The sequence below is a fragment of the Oryza sativa genome, chromosome 6 (assembly GCF_034140825.1).
Source record: "Oryza sativa Japonica Group chromosome 6, ASM3414082v1".
Classification (NCBI taxonomy): domain Eukaryota; kingdom Viridiplantae; phylum Streptophyta; class Magnoliopsida; order Poales; family Poaceae; genus Oryza; species Oryza sativa.
The window spans coordinates 6,429,038-6,451,423 of record NC_089040.1 but is presented as its reverse complement, the minus strand read 5'-3'; the positions used below and the strand labels follow the sequence as shown (position 1 = coordinate 6,451,423).

The 22,386-nt window shown below is 44.0% G+C and overlaps 1 protein-coding gene across 5 annotated transcripts; it reads left to right on the top strand.

Annotated features, from left to right (window-relative positions):
• Nucleotides 1-2,321: 2,321 nt before the first annotated feature.
• On the top strand, nucleotides 2,322-6,991 carry LOC4340524 (probable trehalose-phosphate phosphatase 8). 5 transcript variants are annotated; one of them, NM_001421452.1, is made up of 10 exons: nucleotides 2,322-2,757; nucleotides 2,843-2,986; nucleotides 3,072-3,221; nucleotides 3,378-3,440; nucleotides 3,593-3,694; nucleotides 3,806-3,883; nucleotides 3,978-4,047; nucleotides 4,166-4,239; nucleotides 4,353-4,445; nucleotides 4,545-5,178. In NM_001421452.1, the coding sequence occupies exons 1-10, from the start codon at nucleotides 2,476-2,478 to the stop codon at nucleotides 4,815-4,817; spliced, it is 1,329 nt and encodes a 442-aa protein (NP_001408381.1). In that variant the 5' UTR covers nucleotides 2,322-2,475; the 3' UTR covers nucleotides 4,818-5,178. The 5 variants fall into 5 exon arrangements, with proteins under 5 accessions (NP_001408381.1, NP_001408380.1, XP_025881800.1 ...); NM_001421451.1 differs by lacking the exon at nucleotides 4,545-5,178 and adding an exon at nucleotides 6,459-6,889 and having other exon boundaries at nucleotides 2,324-2,757; XM_026026015.2 differs by lacking the exon at nucleotides 4,545-5,178 and adding an exon at nucleotides 6,459-6,991 and having other exon boundaries at nucleotides 2,349-2,757; nucleotides 2,846-2,986.
• Nucleotides 6,992-22,386: the final 15,395 nt, after the last annotated feature.

Here is a 22,386-nt window from a genome sequence, read left to right as displayed (position 1 = left end):
CTTGACGTATACATAATGAGCAAATGGAACTACATAATTGTGTACCTTCTATTACGTACAGAACATAACATTGGTTTAACACCCAACATGATCAGTTTTATGCATGTACACCTGAACAGTAATAACATAGCTGCAATAATCTATGAACCCAACATTGTTTAGACGATGGAATAAACAAAGAACACAACATATATGACAAGGAGGCATATTGAAATATATATATGTCTACTACTACTTGACATAGATTAGATTAAGGGCAAAAACTATTTTGATGAAGAAATACAATATTCCCTTCTTCCTATAATATAAAATGCACACATATGTTAAGATTTTACTTTTAAAATATTTAACCAATAATTAGTATAATATAAATTAAATTTTATTTGCTGAAAATAATATCACTGGATTAACATTTGAATTTACTTTCATACGACTATAACATTGTTGGTACAAATTAACATTATAAGCCAGATATTAGTGTTGAAAATTGTGTTAAGTTTGATTTATCATACCTTATGTTATAAGATACATTATATTGTACAGATACACCAACAAATTAACTAAACAGAGACAATATAGTTGGCTGAATATATTGTTACTGAAAAGGATCCACACATTAATTCAGGCAACCATCCACACACTTATGCTGTGTCAAAACATGCCCTGCACATGCTCAACCCTCCCATATGCATGGAGAAACTCTGGATCCTTCCAGCACGCATGCGCGTAGTAATGGTTCAACATCACCACGCATGTGTATGGTGTATGATACTTCCTCCGTTTCACAATGTAAGTCATTCTAACATTACCCACATTTATATAGATGTTAATGAATCTAGTTACACATATATGTCTAGATTCATTAACATCAATATGAATGGAGGAAATGCTAGAATGACTTACATTGTGAAATGGAGGGAGTAAGAGTGATTTAAATTGTGGCTGCGTCCAAATTATACTCTTCAAAAAACAACTCTAACCATCTCTTCAAAAGACAACTCTAACTAGGGGCGGAGACAGGAGTAGAGCAGCTAGGTCTGCAGCCATACTCCTGATCCTAAATATGCATTGAAATTCTATTTTAAAACTTCAAAAACTAGAAGATAAAGATAAAATTATATAAATTCAAGTAATTGAGCCCTATGCTTAAAAAAATTCTGGCTGCACCACTCCCTCTAACCATCGTCATAACATAGAAAAATCCGGCTTGTATAGGACATTTACTAGCATGATAATTTAAAGCCATAAACAAATTTGTGCCCCGTGTTTTTCTCAGCCTAAACTTTCCAGGAATCAGACACGTTGGTCGGAGCACACAATCTAGAAAAGCACGTATCAGAACGGTCTTAATCTCACAGTCAGCAACTAGCTAGCCTCCAAATTAATGACGGCTGTCAGGGCAGGCAGATCCCAGCTTAATTTGCTCCAATAATGTCAAATTATTAATTGTACCAAGTGTAATTAACCAGTAGTTACCGAGTAACTACCAATCCCATTTTATATGCTTACAAGCAACTATAGACACGCCTAAATCAAAACGGTTGACGGACTTGACCATGATCTTGCCTCCTGCTGCTGAACCGACCGACCAGGCAAGAGGAGAAAATAATACTAGTAATAAAAACAAAAACAAATACAACCCCTGATGTAGACGTGAGAATTTCTTTGGGCCAGTCCAACGATTTAATTTGGTCTACCTACAACTAACCCCCTTTAAACATAACTAACCCCCTTTAAACATATTGCATTATATAGGTGTTTTACCCCCCCTCTATTTAATTTTCTTCCCTTAAAATGATATTACAGTACCATGGTTATATACGATGTGTCAAAAAATTATATATGACGACAACGTGCCAAACCTTTATACAACCAAATCAAATAATATCTTAGGTTTTACGAGATGTACTCGGAACATGGTTATACTATATCTACAAATCATAATATCATGGTATTAAAATAGTTTCCCATATAAGTACCTACGGATTATATAATATTTATATCCTAACAATCTACAAGTATGACCGAACTAGCATGAACGAATTAGTTCTAGGCCTCTATTCCCTTTATCCCATAAAAAGTAACCTAGAAAAGATGAAATGTTTTCAGATTTTTGTTTAGATTTTTAATTTTACTACGGAATATTCTATCTTATTTTAGATTAATTTTTTATGGTACAGACAAAGGACTCCTCTAGCTAGCTAGTATGACATGCATGATTGGTTGCCACTATCGATCGATCAGTCTCCGTTACAAATGGCAACAAACAACCGCCCGCGGGATACCGGTGGCATCGGTCACCTTCGCCTCCTATAAGTACCCACGCTTCGCCTCTCCACCTCGCCGCGCACCGAAACAAAACCGCCACGCCCACGCGCGCTCCGGCCACCACCACCGCTAGTGGCGCGCGCGGCTCGAGTGGTAGTAGCTAGCTTAGTCCAGCCAGGCGGCGGCGGCGGCGGCGCGGCGCGTGCCATGACGAACCAGGACGTGGTGATGCCGGACATCGCGGCGGCCGCGGCCATGCCGGGGTCATCCGGCCGCGCGCCGCTCTTCGCGTGCCGTGGCGCCGCGGCCGTGTCGGCGTCCTCCATGCTCGGCGGCGGCGGCGCGGCGTACCAGGCCGCGGTGGTGGCGCACGTGGCGCCGGTGCCAGCTATCAGGCCGTGCGCCAGCTGGGTCGTCGAGGCCATGCGCGCGTCGTCGCCGACACGGCCCGCCGCCGCCGCGGTCGACGCCGAGTACGACGCGTGGACGGTGAGTCGTCGCTCGCGCTCCTCTGGTTGTGTGTGCCTAGCTAGCGTTGTGATCGAGCTCGAGCCGCGTCGTCGTTTGTACGCAGCAGAGGAAGCACCCGTCGGCGCTGGGCAGCTTCGAGCAGGTGGCCGCGGCGGCGAGCGGGAAGCGCGTCGTCGTGTTCCTCGACTACGACGGCACCCTCTCCCCCATCGTCGCCGACCCCGACATGGCCTTCATGTCCGACGAGGTCAATACTAACAATCCACTGCACCACGATCACCAACCGATCGAACACCATGCGCGACGGACGCTGACATCTCCTTTCTCTTCAGATGAGGGCGGCCGTGCGCGACGTGGCGGAGCACTTCCCGGCGGCGATCGTGACCGGGCGCTGCGTCGACAAGGTGCAGAGCTTCGTCGGCCTCCCGGAGCTCTACTACGCCGGCAGCCATGGCATGGACATCAAGGGCCCCAGCTCCAACGTACGTCAGCAGCTGTCGCACTCTTATCGCTTCATCCACACAACAACTTACCCAAATCGCCATCACCACCACATTCGCAATCATTGCTTCTTCTGCTTGCTTCACACTCCATTGTTATTCTTGTACTTACTAGCTGCTACTCCTCCCATTCTCCAGGAGGAAGAAGACACCAAGATCCTCTTGCAGCCAGCTCGCGAGTTCCTCCCGGTGATCAACAAGGTGATTAACTAACTAATCAACTAATTAGACATGCTAATCAACTAACTAATCAACATGTCTTAGCTGTAATAATTCTTAGTTAGTTGAGCCATGAGGAACTTACCAGCTACGAATTTTTTTTCACTTATTTTTGTAACAAAAAAAAATGACAGGCTTACAAGGCTTTGATGGAGAAGACGAAGAGCACGCCTGGGGCCAGAGTGGAGAACAACAAGTTCTGCCTCTCCGTGCACTTCAGATGCGTCGATGAGAAGGTAATTAGTAATTGATTAATTAATCAATCCAGTTCTTGCATTACAATATAATTAATCGATCTTGGTTAGTTTCGAGATCAAACTATAATTAATCAGCCAGTGTTCTTGCAGAGATGGAATCCGTTGGCAGAGCAAGTGAAGGCCGTGCTCCGGGACTACCCCGAGCTCAAACTCACCCAAGGAAGAAAGGTGATTAATTGATGCATATCAACCAAATTAATCAACGGCGAGCTCGATACTCTGACGACGACGATGGCTAACGACGATGAACTTGATCACGCAGGTCCTGGAGATCCGGCCGTCGATCATGTGGGACAAGGGCAAGGCGGTGGAGTTCTTGCTGAAATCTCTCGGTAAGATCAATCAATTTCTTTCTCCGTCGTCTTCCTCCTCTCGCCGCCAGTGAAAAAACATCTTCTCCTTCTGATCGCTCACGGGTTGTCCGCTTGCTGTTCGTTCCATCTCTCGTAGGATTCGACGACGACCGCCGCGACGTCCTGCCGGTGTACATCGGAGACGACCGGACCGACGAAGATGCTTTCAAGGTGAAAAATATATACATGTTTAATTTCACGTACATGCAGCTGGTGATTTCGACTGTTTTTGTTCGTTTCAAAAGTATAAATTTGGGTTTTTTTTTGGGTTAATTAATTATTAGGTGTTGAGAAAGAGAGGTCAAGGGTTGGGAATTCTTGTCTCCAAGTGTGCCAAGGAGACTGACGCCTCGTACTCTCTCCAGGACCCAGCAGAGGTACACATGGTCTTTGATATATAACTATATGAGTTCTACTCCGGTGCTTTCTACTTATAGTAGAAAATAATCTGAACCACTAATCTCATTTGATCAAAGGGTTTAGATCAATTTCTACTACCACCTTATTTAATGGTAGTAGAATCGTGGATGGCTATTATTGTCCAAGAACAAATATTAGTGGAGGGGTATAATCATCATTTACAATCACTGGCCCTAGCCGTACTCAACTCAATCTTTCCTCACGTCGGCCAAAGAGAATCGCATAACTCCCCCAAATTGCATCCGGAGACGACGCCGAGTATCTCCTCCCTGCCGCCGCCTCCGCCACTCGATAGAAGTACACCAACGCCGGGGCGCACGTGTTCGTGACGATGCTCCTGACCGTGGTGTTCACGGCAGCTGTGGCGTTGGCTCTTGTCAACGCCGTCAACTCGCATGACTTCGCAGCACACCTCGCCGGCGTGGACTGCCGCATGGGGCTAGCTGGTCCAGTACGATGCCCAGCCTCGGGCTTCGTGGAGCTCCTCGTGCTGGCGCTACATGTGGTTAGATGCGTGCTCGCCATCTTAGATCGCCTGCATGCCTGCCTAATGTCGCCCTCGCTACAGCTTTCGATTGCATCTCCATGTACGTGCGCCGGTGGCAGCGCGGCGAAGTGACCAATGTACATGAAGTATACGTGCTAAGTAGGATCGAATTTGTTCCTTATATGGTGAACACTAACAGAAAACCTTTCTCCTTGTTCGTTCAGCAAAGTTGCAGATAAAAATGTCAAACAGAATTATTTTCTTATTGCTTCAAGTCACATTAAGGCTTGTTTTAGTTCCTAACTTTTTCTTCATACTTCCAACTTTTTCATCACATCAAAACTTTCCCCCACACACAAACTTCCAACTTTTCCGTCACATCGTTTCAATTTTAATCAAACTTCCAATTTTAGCGTGAACTAAACACACCCTAAGCATACTATTGCTACTGCTACTGCTACTGCTCAAGTTCAGACTTCAGACTTCAAAAAGGCCCCACCAATTCATGAGCTCATAGAGGCTCTGTTTAGTTCACACCAAAATTAGAAGTTTGGTTGAAATTGGAACTATGTGACGGAAAAGTTGAAAGTTTGTGTGTATAGAAAAGTTTTAATGTAATAGAAAAGTTGGAAGTTTCAAGTAAAAGTTAGGAACTAAACACGGCGAAAATCTGATTTGGACCAGCATGTTGATTTAACAACCAGAAAAAAAAATTGGACATGGGCACACCTGTTGCCTCGAACAATATTTTTGCAGCATTAGAACTAGTACATATAAGTTATTTTTGCAGCATTAGAACTAGTATATATAAGTTATACAGTCCAGGATGCACTTAATGAATACAGATAGAAAAGGATTACAGGCAAGACTCTGACTAGAAGCTGCAAAAACATCTAAACAGGCAAGCACCGGTGAACAAAGAAGTACTGGCGAGACGGCCGTCGGCGCCGCCGCCGCCGGAATGTATCGGATGGTGCCCTTGCACGCGGCAAAATGGGGAGACAAATGGAGAATGAGTGGGGAAAGAATGGCCGCCGGAGTAGACTGCCGGCGGCGCGAGGATTTGCCGAGCAGTGGAGATGGCTACCGTCAGGAGGAGATCGACGGTGGTGGGAGGATTTGCCGCAGCGAATGGAAGCGTCGTCCAGTCGCCGAGTGCCTAGCGAGATGAATAGATAAAATCCCAAATACCACCATTACCCCTAATCACTAAGTAGTAATGTACTAATATGCCCTTGTGAACCGACGATTCAGATCAATTCTACTTGTAGTATAATACTACAAGTAGAAAGCACCGGAGCGTCGCTCTAACTATATATATATGTAAACATCCAGCATGACATGTTCAAATTAGTTTTTTTTTACATTAGTTAAGTAAACAATAACATTCATGTTCAAATCAGTCATGGCGTCATTTTGGCGATGGCGATGTGCGCGAGAAAATGCTAACAAATTGAGCTGTAAATTTCTCTAAAATTTCCAGGTCATGGAGTTCCTTGTTCGATTGGTGCAGTGGAAGCTTCGGCGATCATCGTCAGCGATGCGCCCGAGGGTTTAATTAGTACACTGACGACGGATCATATATACTATATGACAGTCTTCCCTGCTAAGCTAGCTCTGACTTCTGAAGAAGTTTGAGCATGTTTAATGAGTCAATCAGTTAGTTAATTAGTAACTAATTAACTAATCAACTAGTCATTGTACCATCAATAACCCTCTATCATGTCGACCCCTAGGAATATGTACTATTTGTAATTAAGCTGTGCAAATTAAGCTGCAGCGTAACCACTCTTTAGTCCTTTACTCAAGAATGTGTATAAATCCCCTGTATGACTAGCAGGGCCTGTCACTCCTGTAAAATGTAAGATAATTAAGAATCTTAATATAGCTAGTGATCAATTCGTTAACTCAATATTAAATGGGTGCCAGTTTCTTCCTGTAACTTGTATGCATATATGTGTGCATTCTGTTTAGATATATTACATGCATATATGTAAGGTACGGATGCAAATCATCTATAATACTCTTAATGCAATAGCAGTGGTTGATATATGAGTCCGAACCTGCACTCGAGTATCTGCTACTAGACTAACAACATTAATAAGGTACACCTCCTAAACAGGAGGCACAATGTGGATGTACTTGCCACATTCTGCCCCAGCAAGATTCGTTGGTAGGTATACCTGATGAGACCATAGCAAAAGCTGGCGATTTCTTTGGATAACTCATGTGATCTTGGATTCCTGCGTCGAAGCCCTAATTTACTGGTAACTAGGAAGAAAGCCCGCGCGTGCGCAATTTATTTACTGTTTATAAAAAGAATACTAAAAGAAGCCCTATCTCACCATATTCATTATAAGACCAACTTTTGGGTTTGAATATGGACACCCATTTCTGGGTTTGAATATAGAAGAAGTGGGTTTGTTTTTGGGACAGATGGAGTAGACCATAGATGTTAACAGCCGACATACTAAATGATAGTCTTAAAATATGGATGTCATTTTAATAGATAGAATTATGTCATTAATAAAAAAAGTTCATCTCTACTTCATACCCATGTCTTACATGTATCCAAATCTATATATAAATATTTAAAAATACTGCTTCTACCAATTAATAAGAAAAAATCATATATGAATGCCCCTTCTAAAAGCTGGGTGAAGCCGATTGTAGCCGCTAAGGCTTTTTCCTTCGATGCCTTGACTCATGGTCCCGCATTGATTTAGTCGTGCTCCTCAAGAAAAGTGTGGAGTATAATTTCGTAAAGGATTGTATTCGTAAATAGGTCAGATGAGCTCTATTGTCAACAATAACCTTTTACTCGGACCACCTCAACTCAACAATGCGTACTCCTGCCATAGTTATTTCAACGTAGCCAGTTGAGATCCATGTTTGTTGCCCTTTTGGGTATGAGTGAAAGAAAATGGAGGTGATGAAAATAGTTTTTCTAATGTCTTGAGTCGATTTATTGTATAGAGTAGATATAATATAATTTGTTTATGGTGTTAATCGATAGTACAAATATAATTTTCTCTTTTAAAAGTTAGCAGAGTTGATAATTAGACTCTACTTAAAAAAAACTAATAGATTCTGTGGCGAGGACCACGTAAAAAATATTAACATAATTGTGATCCTTTGCTAACATACGAGTTAATATGGGTTTTGATTTTTTTTTTCTTGTTTATACATTTATTCACCTATGCTTTGTTCACGGTGATTAATATTCGATGGAATTTATCAAAACTATTTGTGCTAATTGTTAACATAATTTGGATGAGAACGACGTTCAGAAAGGGGATATAATGTAGTTAAGTGTATGTTTTTTTTTTGAATAGTAGTCTCTCGTAGAGATTTTGTTTTTTCTTTTTCTTTTAATGAATATTTGTCTATCATAGTGACAGGGTGTACGTATGTGTATTCATAGTATGTGTACTCATGCATTTATATGAGCTTATGAAATTGCCTTTTACATCGGTGAGCAACGGGTCGCGTGAGGCGGTGCCATGGCGTGGCTTCTTTTACTTCCTCGCTAGGAGTGGTTGCTATGCATATTGTCACGCCCCGAACTAGTCCCGAGCGGAACTAGCCCGTGACGCTTCAAATTAACCTGTTAATCGATACCAGTCCCAGGAAACAGTGCTAGTATCACAGGAAGACAGAATATCACAGCAACAGAGGTCTCTTTATTATAGAGTAGGAGTACAATCATGTTGGGCTGCGGACAGATCCCGAGCTCACAACTGCATTACAAAAGAGAAGCGGAAGCCAAGACTTGGACCAAACATCACAGGCGCGACTTGGGAACTAGGCCGAAACCCTAAAACTCATCGTAGCCGGCTTGCTCCTGGAAGAACTCCTCGTCAGCGGGATCCGCTTCATCTTCTTCAGCAACTAGGGGGGGATTATTTATATAGAGCAAGGGTGAGTACGGGAGTACTCAGCAAGCCATGGGAAATAAGTGTTTAATGCAGGCTTCAAAGAAAGGCTGTTGTTTTTGCAATTGATTTTAGTTGAACTCTTTTCTGAAACAACTAAGTGAGTGCTTCTCAAACGACATGGATGAGACAGTGCGTCTCGTCCGGTCGGAGTATGTGCAATGTATCAGTCTTTTGAATTGATCAAGATTGGCACCCGGCCAACAGCTTTCAAACGGCCACCCGGGCCTGGCTTATCCCATCAGCCGCAGATTTTCCAAACATCAAACCCATTCCACAACAGCAAATTTCACAAGGCAGTAGTCAAACAAAACTACGCTAGGAATCACCTCACATCCGCCCATGACCGTGGGCACGGCTGTTCGAACAATTTTAATAACCTCTGCAGAGGGGGTACACTTTACCCACACGACATTACTAACCCGGATCATCCAGCCCGTGCAGAACGGCCACGACTAGAGACCTTAAGGCTTTCATGACAAGGCATTTCGAAAGCCGACACAGGTTCACCATATGCCAACGAGAGGGGTCCCAGACCAACACCAGATTAGATCCCAGACCATACTGTGCCAGGAAGCCCAGGGGTCCTCCCCGACACCACCCAGGCGAATCCACATGTCTCTTAGCATCATGGCTCCCCCGATAAGCTAGTTACTCAGCCAGGGGTGTCCCATTCCACCCATGTGGTCGTACTTGTCATGTGTTCGGATGAAATTCCAAGGAAACGGTCCTTAAGTGCAAGAGCGGGAAACCGTACACCCGGTACGTTCCCCGGTCCGCGATTTTGGAAATTCATTTAGTTCGCAAGCACCGACCCAGGTGTCGGGTTTTCCAAGTCTTTTGTAAAACCCAAGTTTTACCCAAGATGTTTCTCAGATTTTAAGTTTGAAGGCGACCGTCGATACCCGTGCAGAGTGCACGATTACCGAGGCGCAACTAGGTGGGTACAAGGGAACATGGTATAACAATAACAATGGAAGGGTCAAATGCAACAAATTAGGTAGGTCCGCCAATCTGCCTTGCAGACGGGACAAACAGATTAAGTGCGATCCTATCAATGCATAATATTTTTCAAGCAACATAATTAAGTTCAAATATAGGCTCAAGATGTTCAAAGGTGGCTTGCCTCGCTCGAGATCTTGAGCTTGATCCTCGAAATCCTCGCACTGCGGGTCTTCGGGCTCCGAAACTACACGCGAAACGGGACAACTCAGCAAACGGCGAAAATAAAGCCCTATTATTGACCTCTAAGCATGCCATTAGATAGATCTCGAGATTTGAGGAATTTTGGAAGTTGAACGGAGTCAAACGGACTTACGGTTGGGAAGATATTGAATTTCTAAGATTATTGGATTTTTGTCTAAAGGAAAAGGATTTATTTAAATCCTTTTTGAAAAAGAAAAGAAAAGAAAAGAAGGAGGGAGGGAAATTAGACTTCCCTCGGGCGGCTAGGGCGCGGCCCGAGAGAAAGGGGCGGCTCGGCCGAGCTTAATGGGCCGGCCGGCCCAAGAAGGCGGCCCAAGGCGCGCGCGCGGGCGGGGAGGGGAGAGAGAGAGCCGGTGGGCCGGGTCCATCCCGCGTGGTCCCGGGTGGGACCCGCTTGTCGGCGACTCGGCTCACCGTGAGCGAGGTGCACGCGGGGCGTGCTAGGGTTTGGGGAGGGAGGCGCGGCGCATGCGCGCGGTTCGCGGAGGACGCGGTGCGGCGGGCCCACGCGCAGCCTCACGGCTCGCGGTGGACCGCGCGCGCGAGGGGGCGGAGGGAAGCGGCGGACCGGGGTCTGCTTGACCCGGTCGCGGCCGAGGTGGCGCCGACGTGGCGCCTACGTGGCTGCCACGCGGGCCGGCGGGAGGTAGACGACGACGCCGGCCGGAACGGACGACGGATGACGGCGGCGAGCGGCGGAGCGAACCATGGCGATACAGGCGAAGGCGAGCACACCGGGATGTTGCACAGGACAAGGGGAGACGAGCCAATGGCTCGGATTCGCCGGGGGATGCTCGACGGCGGCGGATTGCGGCGGCGGCAACCGGCGGCGGGAGAAGGGGGAAACGGCGATGAGGTCACGAGGGGCCGATTCCCGGCGGCGAAAGCATCTACGCGGCTACGGGAACCCACCCCTTGCGTCGGATTAGGAGGAATCGCATCGAGGGAGGCCGGCGACGAGAGGCGCTTCCGAGCTCGGGCGGCGACGACGGCGAGCACACGGCGAGCGACGGCAGCAGTCGGGGCGGCGCCGGCTAGCTACGGGGAGGCTACACATGCTACTACCGAAAACTAAGGGGAAGAGATGGATTGAGGAGGGAGAACGGGGAGATGCACTACCATGCGGACGGGACGCAGTGACGATGGGCCGACGGCACGGGAGCGATCTCTCCGGCCTCGGGCCGGGGAAGAGGAAGGAGAGGGTGCGTCCGGAGTCCCCTTCCGCGTCCTAACGCGCACCGACTCCTTCGGCACACGTGACGGCGACGGTCGGCGATCGGCGAGACAGAGGGGACGGCAATGGCGCGGGCGAAAAACGGGGAAGATTGGGAGGGGAAAAGGAAGGGAGGGCGCCTGGGTTTATAGGGCGGCGATGTCGGTTTGGAAACTGACCTTGGGCGGTCAAGGGAGGGAGCTTGCGCTCGGCGGTCGCGGCCAAAGCGGCGACAGGGGGGGAAGGATGACGCCGGCGGGAGGGAAAAGGGAAAAAGGGGGAGAGAAAGGGGGCTTGCCTCCTTGCCACTTTGGGGAAAAGGAGGAGGGAGAGGGGCGATGCGGCAGAGGGGGGGGCGGGGCTTAGCCTCCGTCCTTTGGAAGCCAGCGCGCGGCGGTGGCGGGGCCGGGTCGATGACGACGGCGATGACGGCGGACCGGTTTGGAGTGGAGCGGCGACACGGGCGGCAGACGCGGGGCAGGCGCGGCAGGCGCTGACGGCGGCGGCGACTGGCCGGTCGGCCACCACGGCGCGCGCGCGCGCGCGGGCGGCGCGGTGATTTGGGCGGCATCGGCGGGAATGGCAGCGAGAGCGGGAGGGAGGGCTCGGCGCGGCTCACGGCAGAGCGGAGAGAGAGAGAGAGAGAGAGAGAGAGAGCCGGGGAGGGAGGGGGAGATGGGCCGAGAGGGATTCGGCCCATCGAACCCGAGGGAGGCAAAATAGACTTTTGCGGAGGGATTTGATTTGGGAAGGATTTGGATTCGGGATTGAACTCGACGATAGATCGGGGATTTCAGATCTGAGATGGCACGGATACTAGACAACAAGCAAAGAAACAGATTTCGCAACTAGGGTTTTTAAGAGATAATTTTCCTGCTAGGCGCCACGACGGAACGGGTGCTACACATATGCTCAATTTGGGAAAAACCTTATAGCTAGAAAGAAAAAGAAAAGTACCAAATGGGACAAATCATATACACACTCTGTTTTTTTTCTTTTTATATACGCTGCATACGTATGTACATAGGAGTTGTGTACGTATGTATGGACGGATTAGACGGCCTTTAGGATAGAGGAACTACTGTCATGTATCTAATTTAATGGTTGAAAATAATGGATTGTCATGTATCTAATTTAATGGTTGAAAATAATGGATCGCCGATTTTGAGTGCAAATCGACTTATAGATGTTTTGCTTTTTTATATTTGTTTTTCTTAGATTCTCTCTAATTAGAGGGTCACGTGACATCTTATAAGCATTTATAGGAGTGTAGTGATATCTTATAAGTGTTTATAGGAGTGTAGGAATGCTATTACTCATAGCCGCAATCAACTTATTGTCAACTATTGTTTGCGGTGGATTGGTTACATACTCTACTTAACTATCATTTGTTGACTGTTATGCACTTAGTATTGCACTCTATCTTTGTGCTTGATGACACACGTGCTCATTAGACAGATTCCTCATAACTAATATGAAATATGACTTGGCAATTAGTGGATAGTGGTTTGTATATAAAACTTACAAACATGGGGATCAGGGAGGACATACAATTGATATTTTAGGCTATTATTGACCAAGTATATTGTAAACTACATAATATGTGTTTTATTACCTAAGTAATAAATTTAAGAGTGTGTTCTAAAGTGTTTATAGGATTATATACTCCCTAACTCGTATGAGCACATTTCTCAACGGCTAAATGGTGTATGTTATTCAAATACTTTATATATATAAGTTTTTTAAAAAAACAATTTCATTTTTTAATATTTAATACTCAATTAATCTTGTGGTAATAATCTATATCATCTCGTGTGCATGGATAAGCTCACTTAATGAGCTAGATCGAACGAAGCCTAAGTAGGACATTAAAAACGTGGACATGATATCAAAATAATATAGTTGACCTTTAATTTCTAATAATATATAAATAAATATAACTTATACTATATGAAATTACGTTCATGATAAATTTTGTAATATTATTTTGATGTAACAGTATTTTTTTTATAGTAGGGAGTGAGTAATTTTAGGAATTAATGTTACTCATAACTGGAGTTTTTTTTTTGAAAATACAAATCTAATTCAACAAAACATGTTATTAAGTGATATACTATTATATAATTATATAATGTATATTATTCATTTATTTAGATTATGGATATTTCGATGACATGAGTATAGTACAATACAACTGAAAAAAATTATATTTGTACAACTATGAGCTGGAACTATTAATTGGTTTTTATCTCATGCGAGTGAAAAAGGAAAAAAGAAAAAAGAGGATGGACGTGGGGCACTGTGTGAGAAGTACATACTCCTATGCACTCCTAAGAACTATATGGGCTGGAAATTATGAATTTTGTTTTTTATGTTAATTAGTGAGAAAGAAAAAAAAGAAAAGGAGGGGCATGGGGCCCACGTACAAAATATGTACGTACATGCACGTACGTGTATCGATGTACGGGAGCTGCTATGGCTTTTTGAAGATATATATATAGTTGGTTTTTTTAGCTACATTTCACGGTTAAAAATAATGGGTCCACCATATTAAATGAAAACCAACAGTTGGATATTTTGCTTTTTTTTCTTATAATTTCTCTAATTTATAAGAGCACCACATGACGGCGTATGAGCGTTTGTAGGGTGCCACATGGTGGTTTGGGAGCGTTTATAGGAAGTTTAATGGACTTTTAGTATATAATAGATAGATAATAGATGTCTCGATTGGACGTGTGATCTACCCATCATGATAATAATCCATTGTGCAACTAAGGAGTTTTAGATCAGGGTGTAAAGTTTTAACGGGTAACATCGGATATTATATAGGATCTCGTATGAGGTCTTCGGGTACTATTAAAAAAGTAATTATAGGATAAATTTATTAAGTCTAATTAACACACGCACACGCCACATGCATGGACATGCATGGTTGTTTTCTTTCAGACAGAGAAAAACACCTAATCTCTGCTTTGACCCGATTCTAGTCAATGTGTAGTGACACATCAGTCACATCACTGTACATGATACTTAAGCCTTGTTGAATTATATTAGTACTCAATTAGGGGTTTAGGTAGAAAGCATCTGGCTTGTTTTCAGCTACTGTTTGTACTCTGGGAAACAGTTCACTAAGATGACAAGATGTATCAACCGGATCTATCTGTAATCTGTGTGCACATATTTTCTAAGTTTCCAACCAGACCGCCTAATTGATTCCATTGGATGATATGCGTTATTGCAACTCACCTTGATCAAATTGATCACCTGTGCCTTTTCTTTTTATCTTTGCATGCTCCAAGTCATGTGTGTGCTCCTTTATCTGTTGTTGTGCATGACAATTAATGTAGTTAATTAGTTCTTAGTTTTGTAATCCGGCTTTTGGGTTAAAGTCCTGATTTGATTTAATGGATTTGCTAAGCAAAGCTGCAAAGAAAAAAAAAACTTGCATACATGCATGAACGCATATGTACGGTGATGGTGGGGTAGCTTGAAAAACATCACAGCAGTTGAGATTTATATTCTGCACTACGTATATACGTGCATGATAGCATTTTCTAGATACGTACCCATCAGTGAAATGGTAATCAAACCGGTGCACGCGATTATTACATCGTGTAAACAATGTTGTTGCCTTCGCATATGCTTTGCTTTTAAGTACATCCCAAACTTCTTTACTTAGGTTTAATCCCCATATGATGCTTCCTTGCATGCATGCGTTGGCCGATATGATATCATGATCATGATCATGAAACAGATGTATATAAAGAAAAGCTCAAATAATTAAGCATGTTGATAATTGAATACGGAGTCTTAGGGTTAAATTAAACCACCATCCCTTACACTGTTCTATCAAGTACATCTCTAAAACAGATATGTAGCACCAGTGTACTATGTGAGTAATTTTAGTTGTCCCTATATGATGAATGAGAACTAGTTAGCGGAGTTTTTCGATAACTTTGCATGGAAGCTTTTTTTTTTAAAGAACATATAAGATTGGATTTGATATACAACTCTTGTTTTGATTTTGTTTCTATAAATATAAATTTATCTTGTATATAATCTATATTGTTAAAATATGGACCCATCGTATTGGTCCTTATATCTTAACCTTTTTACACAAAAAGTGGTAATTTTTAGGCTTTGAGAGCGAACATTTTGTTCCTATTTAGCCCTCGGTTAATAATATGATAAACTAGAGTGGTTGGTCTATTAGCGAATTGAAACTCAATACGTGTAACATAAGACAAACTAGCCAATGGTAACAGCTATGCAGCTTTTCTACAAGAAAAGTCAAGGGCTCAAGGCCTTTCCATGATGGTGTATATATATATTGGAATAGTTTTTCTCCCTCCTATCAATCAGCTGGCTAGCAGAAAGTTTTGGCACAAGGGAACAGCTTAACAGTATATAACTATATTTGCCAACCTGATGAGACTAAGTTAATTAAGGTGTGCCTCCCCTGGGAAATGATTCTTCTACTCACTCAGTCATATATCCAAGTCACTCTCATGTGAGTGTGTCTGTCCATTCCTGGAACACTCCCCTATATTCATGTTTAGCACTGAGAGAAACAGCTTAAAATGTTAGTTTGATATTGTCTTTAATATAACAAATCATGTGCCAATAGTTTGATTCTTTGGGGACCATGTCTAGTAAAAGGAATCTCATCAGCTATATTAAAGGAATCATCATACAGTTTCATGCCCAAATAAAAAGATTCCTGCGTGGATGAAAGAGGTAGCTGATACTGTGAGAGGTATCAGTACCAATCAGACACAAAGATACAGCATCTGGTCCATTTCTATGCAGTTCATGATTGGAGGAGTAGTGCAACATTGTTCATGATTGGGGAGACAGAGCCATTGTTGCAGTTCCTACTTGCATTGATCCAATAATTCTAAATTGAATACAAATTAATTAAGCATACTTGCATCAACACACACAGTAGACTGGTTCTCTGCCAGTCTGCCTACCAACTGAAGAAAATTCAACGATGGATCCATCATCCCTGGTCTAAAACTTCATATATGGTTGAATATTAATTGCTTGTATTTATCTTTTGGCCTGAAACGTAGAAGGAACATTGCCAACAACCTCATTGGATTATAAAGTGACCGATCACTTGTTACCACTAGTGTAGAGATGAGCTAGCATGCATACTTATGAATCCTGTACAAGAAGAACAGGGGAAAGATGTTAGCTTTTGCTGTGATGCCAATTAATAAGCAGCTGTGATCTTTTGGTGTTGCATGCATGCATATGCCTGCCAATCCTTCTTGCAATTTGCATGCCTGATCTGCATTTCGATTGGAGCAAGAGAAAGACTCTAGCTGGTTCAGGTGATTCAGCTGCAAAAGACATGCATGTGCCAAAAGATTCAGTCCCCTTTGAACAGCTAGCCTGTTTCCTATTTACACACACAAGTGTCCAACTACCAAGAACCATACTAGCTATATATCATTGGCCCAAACTTGTTGATTGTCATGCATCAGATGATGTAGATGGAGAGTAGGCTCACACGCTGTCGAAATCACAGTGGTGGATGTGCATGTATTATAAGTGCATGCCCTGTGCCGTTGTGTCGTATACCACCTACAGTAATATCAGAAAACATATTACCGGATACAGGGTTCAGGTACAATAATATATGCCTTAGTTTAGAATCAAGTAGTCAAGACCTATCCTATGGTTAATTTGTTCCATGCATGCGCATGGCTGGGTGCAGGAATTATTGCCGGTTTATTTGCTACTGCTTCACTATATGAGACCCAATTATAGGATCCATTGCATAGTTGTGGCTAGAACTCATCATTCTGTTATCATCAGCATGTGTTGTGTGTCTGTGTGTGAGGGAGAGAGGGAATCTGATAGTTTTTTAAATTTTCTAAAAAAAAGGTATTTGGAATCAGTGAATTGAAATACTCCTACCTGTCTACAATGAGGACCTGGGTCAGGTCAAAGAATCAGAAATTCAGAATGCTTGCATGCATGATTGCACCAGGAAAAGGAGTTCATCAGGTTCAGGCATTTGCGTCGCTTCCCCTCGCATCTGATGCGCACTTGCCTCTCTGTCGTTCTACTTCTAATCCCTACACTATCAACGTTTAATTAGTTTGAATATAATGTATCCTATATATACAGAGACCGGTTGGAAGTGATTTTAGAGTGATTCTATATCTTGGTGTAATTGTCCAAAATGAATGAATAAAGCTTTATCTTTTTTTTCCTCATTTTGAAACAACTTAATTATCGGTGGTGGTATATATCTTGAGTCGAAACTGTAGAATTAAAAAATAGCTAGCGAGAATTTGGATAAGTTAGTGTTATCCAGCTTCTCTCTATTGCTCCCCCGTTTGAAAATAGGAAAAGTATAAGCATCTTGTTTTCCACAAAGTCAGCATTTAAAATGTTTAAGTAATAATTAAACTTAAAACATATATATGTGTTCAGTGCCATGTATGTACTATCACTACTTTCATATTTGAAAATATTTCATATGATGTCAGTTTTGTACTTGTTGATAATATATTAGGAAAGAAACTAATGTTCATACTTCATAGTATAGTGTTAGCTAGAGACCGTGTGTAGAAATCTAATATCTCTTATATTTCAAAAAGAGGGAGTGGTATATATTTTGGATTCCATAACTATATATTGGGTATTTGAATTTAGAAGAAAATTAATATGTCAAAGGAGTAGGAGATTTTTTTTACTGTAGCTAGCTACTAGCTATAGTACTCGGGTTGTGTTCCTTCGAAGGGTTAGGAATTTTTCCTCCCGACACGTAAAACGGAGCAGCAAATTAGCATATAATTAATTATATATTAGCTAAAAAATTTAAAAATTGATTATATGTTTTTTAAAGGAACTTTCTTATAGAAAAATATATTCGTAAGCGTGAAAAACGAGAGAGTGGAAGTTGAGAAGGAAAGAAAAAGACACACACCCAGTTAGATTAGATAAACCAATCGATATGGGTTGTGTGCATCATTTGCATGCATTCGTGTACATCCTCCTTTTCACCTGGTCATGCATCCATCAGAGCACGCAAAGGAGAGCGCTTCACTTTTGCATGTTCGCGCGTGCAAGGCCGATGCATAGGACCGGTGATGCATAGGCTTAGTTAGCTCGCAAGAGCTAGCCAAGAATCAGATACTCCCTCCGTTATTAAACATAAGTATTTATAGGTTATTTGATAAAAGATTGAGGTTTAATAATAAAGAAAAGCTATAGTGTACCTTATTCAAGGTGCTTATCTATTCAAGAATAAAATTGTGGGAAGAAATCTGAATAAGAGATGATTGATCCTGATCTGGCGAAAATCATGCTCCCTCCCTTGTTTTTGTTTGATGTAGGTTAGCTCAAAACATAGAAAACTCAAATCATATATCCCTTAAGGGGATATCTCCTCATTTTTACATGTCACTTAAAAAGTCATCAAAAAATTTAAAAAAATTTAGTAGGATAGATCAATATGTGATATGTCAGTTCACAAACATGCAAATTCAAATTCAACCTATATAAGTACAAACAAAAATAACAAATTTGACTATGAATAGAACATGTAATTCACGGTCAAATTTGTTATTTTTGTTTCGAAATGTATAAGTCGAATTTTAACTAGTATGTTTACGAAAAGATATATCATATATTGATCTATCTTGATATTTTTTTAAAATTTGTTTATAACTTTTTGAACGATATGCACAAAACGAGGGTTATGTCCCCTCGAGGAACAAAAATCCACTTCCAGGAGGAGGTAGCTATATAGTCCATCCGTCCCAAAACATAATACTACCTCTGTTTCAAATTATAAAACTTTCTAGCATTGCCCATATTCACATAGATGTTAATGAATCTTGATACATATATGTGAACGTTGGCAATGCTGGAAAGTCTTATAATATGAAACGGAGAAAGTAATTTTTTAATAGATGAGATACATCGTGTCCATATTTGTATCGCTAGGATGTGTCTATTTTGGGGGGATGTGGTATTGTGTACCGAATTTGAGTCATATAAATTCGATCTCGGATCCACGTAGCAATCAGCTAGCGGCTAGTACGTACTAGCTAGCTAGCTAGGTCCCAGCCGGTGAGCTGAAGCTACCGCTACGCAAATTCGACGTACTCCGTCCCATAAAAAACCAACTTAGTACTGGATGTGATACATCTAGTATTACGAATCTAAATATATGTCTATCCAGATTTATTGTATTAGAATATATTATATTTAATTTTAGATTTGTCTCTTTTGGCACGGATGGATGCGAGCGAGCTCGATCGTGGCCATGTATGTCTATGTCCTGCCCTCCATACGCCGGTGTGTCTACGTTCGTGCTCCATTAGCCGGCCGGCCTACATGTGGTGGCCAAGTTGCCAAGGAGGCATCGTATCGATCAAGCATGTGGCAGCCGCGCGATCGCGCGCTCGCGCCGCTCGAGGAGGGAGAGGACGGAGAATATCCCGGCTACTATATATACCTCTCGATCGCGCGCGCCCGCTGGAAAACGCTGGTTTCCGCCGCGGTTTGGCCACGCGACGCGCCGATCGATCGAGCAATACGCAACCGGCCACGGCCGCGGGGACGGGGGCGCGCGTCTCGTCTCGTGTTCGTGGTTTTCTCGCGTTTCTCCCGGCGACACACATGCGTGCGCGCGGGGGCGGGCGGGCGGCTTTCACGTGCATGCACGCCATAGTATTGTACTACTAGTATATGTGAAGAAGACTCTTCTTCTCGTGCACAGTCATTCAGTCAGGAGGAGACGACCGAACGACTGTATATACTCACTGATGATAATAATGTTGAAACTATATAATGTCGAAGTGACGGATTCAGAAAAAAAATAGCAGTGGGGTCTAAGCAAACTAGATAGAGTTAGGACCTGTTTGGCACAGCTCCAGCTCCAACTCCACCCCTCCTGGAGCTAGAGCTCAGCCAAACAGTTTTAGCTCCACCAAAACTGGGAGTGGAGTTGGATGGAGCTCTCTCATAAAATGTACTAGAGTTGTGGAGCTGGGTTTAGGCAGCTCCACAACTCCACTCCAGACTCAACTCCTGGAGTTATATTTAGGGGTTGGAGCTGTACCAAACAGGCCCTTACAGTCCCCCCTCCCATCTACATATAGTAAAAAATTTTAGTGGGGTCTTTGTGGGGCTCTCATAGTCTTCGCGTCAGTAGTGGGGGCTCGACACCCCGCCGCCCCCATGCTGGATCCGCCGTGTCGAGCTCCTGAACCAATTAGTTATCCTATATTGAGACACTCAGACACAGTACGAGAAATACACGTCACCACCGACGAACTGTGATAAAATCAACTTGAAAGACCACAAAGTAACATGTATAGAGTGGACGGTAGGATTTGGTTACAAAGCGCGGTTTTGTTCTGATCCGTCAACATGAACTATGAGATGATCATCTGAAAGACTGAGAAGACAAAAAAAAAATTGCAAGATCTTTGCTTAGCTAATCGTGCAAAACAGAATATGGACATTTGATAGACTAGCAACCCGTGGCTGGCTAAACAATACCTACTACTTGTTGTGCCCACATACTAGCTCCAGAAATGTCCTTTCATCTCCTAACAGAGTACAGATAAAAAAAAACATACTATCGAGATGAAGCTCGCTCGAGCATATCAAATTATCAATGTGAGCACAACTATGACAGTATATGAGTGGTGGACAACACTAGTCTCCAGTAAGGGCTATCGTAAAAAGATTCATTCCCCTCATACTACTAACGGCATGAAAAATTTAAAAAGAGAGAAATCAGAGTGTGTTCCAACACAAGGAACCTTCAGCAATAACCCTAGTAATGAAAATTAAGGACGATGCCAAAACCTGAGCCCTAGCAAAAGAAAACGACTCTTATAACTTATCTTTAGTTTTTTTTTCTTTGTACATTTATTCACACCTCCTTTTACTCATATTATAATTGGTGAAATTAGCACACTGTTAGAAAAAAAAAGAATGTTGAAACTATAAGTAAATAATTTTGCATTGGCAGCTATGGCTTGGGTGACGGGATGGAGACATGCATCATGGACGGGCACATGGCAGGTGAGTACTTTGCTCTATATAAATACCAGCTAGGGGTGGACAGAAAGCTCGTGGCTCGTTAGCTCGCTCGGCTCGTAACAGGCTCGGCTCGGCTCGGCTCGGCTCGTTTGAATTTTCTAACGAGCCGAGCTGGCATTTTAGCTCGTTAGAGATAACGAGCCAGCTCGAGCTGGCTCGCGAGCTGCTCGCGAGCCTTAACGAGCTAGACTCCATCACAGCCCAAAAGCCCAATACAACAAAAAAGCCCAAGCCCAAGACACTGCAAACCCTAGCTAGTCCTCACTCAATTCCCCACTCTCCCCCAGCCGCCGCCGCCGCTTCGCCTCTCCTCCAGCCCGTCGCCGCTCAGCCTCTCCCCAAGCCGCCGCCGTCGCTGCTCCGCCTCTCCCCCAGCCGCCGCCGCCGCCGGGAGATCGAGCACCCGTCGCCGCCAGTCTCCGCCTCTCCCCCACCAGCGCCCGCCGCCACCGGTCTCCTCCTCTCCCCCGCCAGCGCCCGCCGCCGACGGGAGATCGAGCGCCCGCCGCCGCTGGTCTCCGCCTATCCCCCACGCCAGCCGCCGCCGGGAGATCGAGCGCCAACGGCCCACCGCCGCCGATCTCCGCCTCTCCCCCAGCGATCCAGCGCCCGCTGCCGCCGGTGCCCGCCCTAGCGCCCGACGCTACCGGCGAGCTCGAGCTCATCTCCTCCAAGTGCCGGCAGAGCTGCATTGAGTTCATCCCCTCCACCGTCGATGCCGGCGAGCTCGAGCTCGTCTCCTTCAAGTGCCGGCAGAGCTGCATCGAGTTCATCCCCTCCACCGTCGAGCTCCTCCCTGTGTCTGTGGTCGCCGGCGAGCTCGAGCTCGTTTCGTCCGCCGTCAAGCTCCTCCCCTCCTCCCAGCGTCTCTTGCCCCTAGCTCGCGAGCTTAACGAGCTGGCTTGAGCTTGTTGACGAGCCGAGCCGAGCTAGGTTTCTAGCTCGTTAGGATAACGAGCCGAGCCGAGCTAGCTCGT

What these genes read in the sequence shown, in the direction of transcription:
- LOC4340524 (NM_001421452.1), top strand. Translation starts at nt 2,476, where the DNA reads ATGACGAACCAGGACGTGGTGATGCCGGACATCGCGGCGGCCGCGGCC. An exon ending in CCGAGTACGACGCGTGGACG is followed by an intron (nt 2,758 to 2,842) that starts GTGAGTCGTCGC and finishes GTTTGTACGCAG; the next exon opens with CAGAGGAAGCACCCGTCGGC. An exon ending in TCAGATGCGTCGATGAGAAG is followed by an intron (nt 3,695 to 3,805) that starts GTAATTAGTAAT and finishes GTGTTCTTGCAG; the next exon opens with AGATGGAATCCGTTGGCAGA.